This window comes from Leptidea sinapis, chromosome 33 (genome assembly GCF_905404315.1).
Source record: "Leptidea sinapis chromosome 33, ilLepSina1.1, whole genome shotgun sequence".
Lineage (NCBI taxonomy): Eukaryota > Metazoa > Arthropoda > Insecta > Lepidoptera > Pieridae > Leptidea > Leptidea sinapis.
Genome location: NC_066297.1, coordinates 2,349,056 through 2,350,921, shown reverse-complemented (window position 1 = coordinate 2,350,921; position 1,866 = coordinate 2,349,056). Strand labels below are relative to the sequence as shown.

The window sequence follows — 1,866 nt, the reverse complement described above, 5'->3', positions numbered from 1 at the left end:
TAATTAGTAGGATTTTTAAATTTACAGTATTTTCTCATAGTGAATATAAATTTCTAAATGCGACTCAATTTGCGACAAAAATTGTAGATGCGATTCTATTTTCTATGTCCAGCTGGTTAATAGTTTTGGAATAAAATTTACGTCTATATATAGGAAATTAAAATTTCTAGACACTAGATCTTTTCTACCTTTTCTAGACCCACCATTGGGACGCTCCTTTGCACAGGTTGCCGGCTAGATTACGGGTATCACAACGGCTTTTTCTGCCGTGAAGCGTAGGCATAATTGTGTCTCGATCTGCACCGTAGCTAGTGAAATTACTGGGCAAATAACAATTAAAATCTTATGTCTCAAGGTGACGAGCGCAATTGGAATGCCGCTCAGAATTTTTAGGTTTTGCATTAATCCTGAGCGGCACTGCATTGCACCGGCAGGGCGTATCAATTTTTAGCAGCTGAACGTCCTGCTATTATTTGAAAAGCATCATTATTTGAAAAAACCAAAATTCTAATAAGTTATATTTTTTTTGCTCAGTGCTGCGGGCTCATGTATATAAAACGAAATTGCATTTTTGTGCCATGAATCCTCTTTGAAAACCCTCCTTCAGTTGCGCAACGTTAATGAAATAGGTGGAGGGGGGCTTATGTTATACCATCACGTGGTCTGATTATAGCTGATATAAAAAAAACATTCGAAAGAGTATATATTTTTATAAAATTCCTCTTTAATTCTATTACACATGTAATCATTGTTATTAATAAACGATAAAATATAAAAATTACTAAAACAGAACTACTCAACTTGCGTGAAGGTAACATTGAAAATATTTTTGTCTGTCATCCGACCAATACTACAATTGGAACTAAAACTCCCACGACCACAGCAGCGAAAGAAGCTATTTTATATTTATGTTTCCTGGCATTCACGTTCACAAATGCTTCCAAGCGATGAAGACCGCTGACTTCATAGTTCAGCCTGTGGAACTCCCGGAGCTGATTCACAAAACCTGGATTAGGGTTAATAAATTTTCTCCTTTGCCTCACAAAATTGAAAGCCTGATCATAATTCAATTTGTACTTCTGCATAATATAGGCAATGACTAACGTGGCTGATCTGGACACTCCGAAATGACAATGGACAAGTACATTGCCTTTCTGGATTCCTTCTTCGATGAAAGCATTGGCCATTGGGAAGTAGCACAGGAGGTTAGTTGAAGGATGGTCAGTGGCCCGGATGAAAAGAGTGCAAATATCGGAATCCACAAAAGTTTCTTTCGGTAACCGACGATTTTCGACTGTAAGGACATGAGTGATGTTGAGTCTTTCCAAGACACTCCTATCAGCTGCTGCAGTGGCATTGCTCAAGTATAATCCAGGGACGATCTGGCTGTAGCAGGATTGTGTGCAAAGGTCTATTTTATTATAAAGTGTTTTTCTTGACCAGGTTTTGAGACCGGAGAATGCGACTATTGGGTTAGGTATGCCAAGGAATGCGACGATTAGAGAACTCCTAAACATCACAGTTATTCACACTCAGCATATTATTCTGTAAATCACATGGTTGATTGTCGCTACTTGGTTGGATAACATTAAATTTTAATCGACATTTTTTATTCCTGAAAATTTTTGTGTTTTTATGATGTAATGGAACTTCAAAATATGTCACGTTGATGTTGGCTGACAGATGATAAAAGGACAATTGATAAATCTATGGTTTGAACATAAACTTAGTATACTACCGTAATAGACAAACACTATCCTCATTAGGGCGAGACTAAATTCAAAATGCTGCGGGCCTACCATGAACTCTTATTGCGATTCAATTGACAACCTAAAATGAACTGCTTTGCAATTTCGTACCACGACG

The 1,866-nt window shown here is 37.5% G+C and overlaps 1 protein-coding gene across 1 annotated transcript; it reads right to left on the bottom strand.

Annotated features, from left to right (window-relative positions):
- Positions 1–690: 690 nt before the first annotated feature.
- LOC126974788 (uncharacterized) lies at positions 691–1,642 on the bottom strand. The gene has a single exon (XM_050822470.1). The coding sequence runs from the start codon at positions 1,515–1,517 to the stop codon at positions 837–839; it is 681 nt and encodes a 226-aa protein (XP_050678427.1). The 5' UTR covers positions 1,518–1,642; the 3' UTR covers positions 691–836.
- Positions 1,643–1,866: the final 224 nt, after the last annotated feature.

Coding starts and splice junctions, on each gene's coding strand:
- LOC126974788 (XM_050822470.1), bottom strand. CDS start 1,517: ATGTTTAGGAGTTCTCTAATCGTCGCATTCCTTGGCATACCTAACCCA.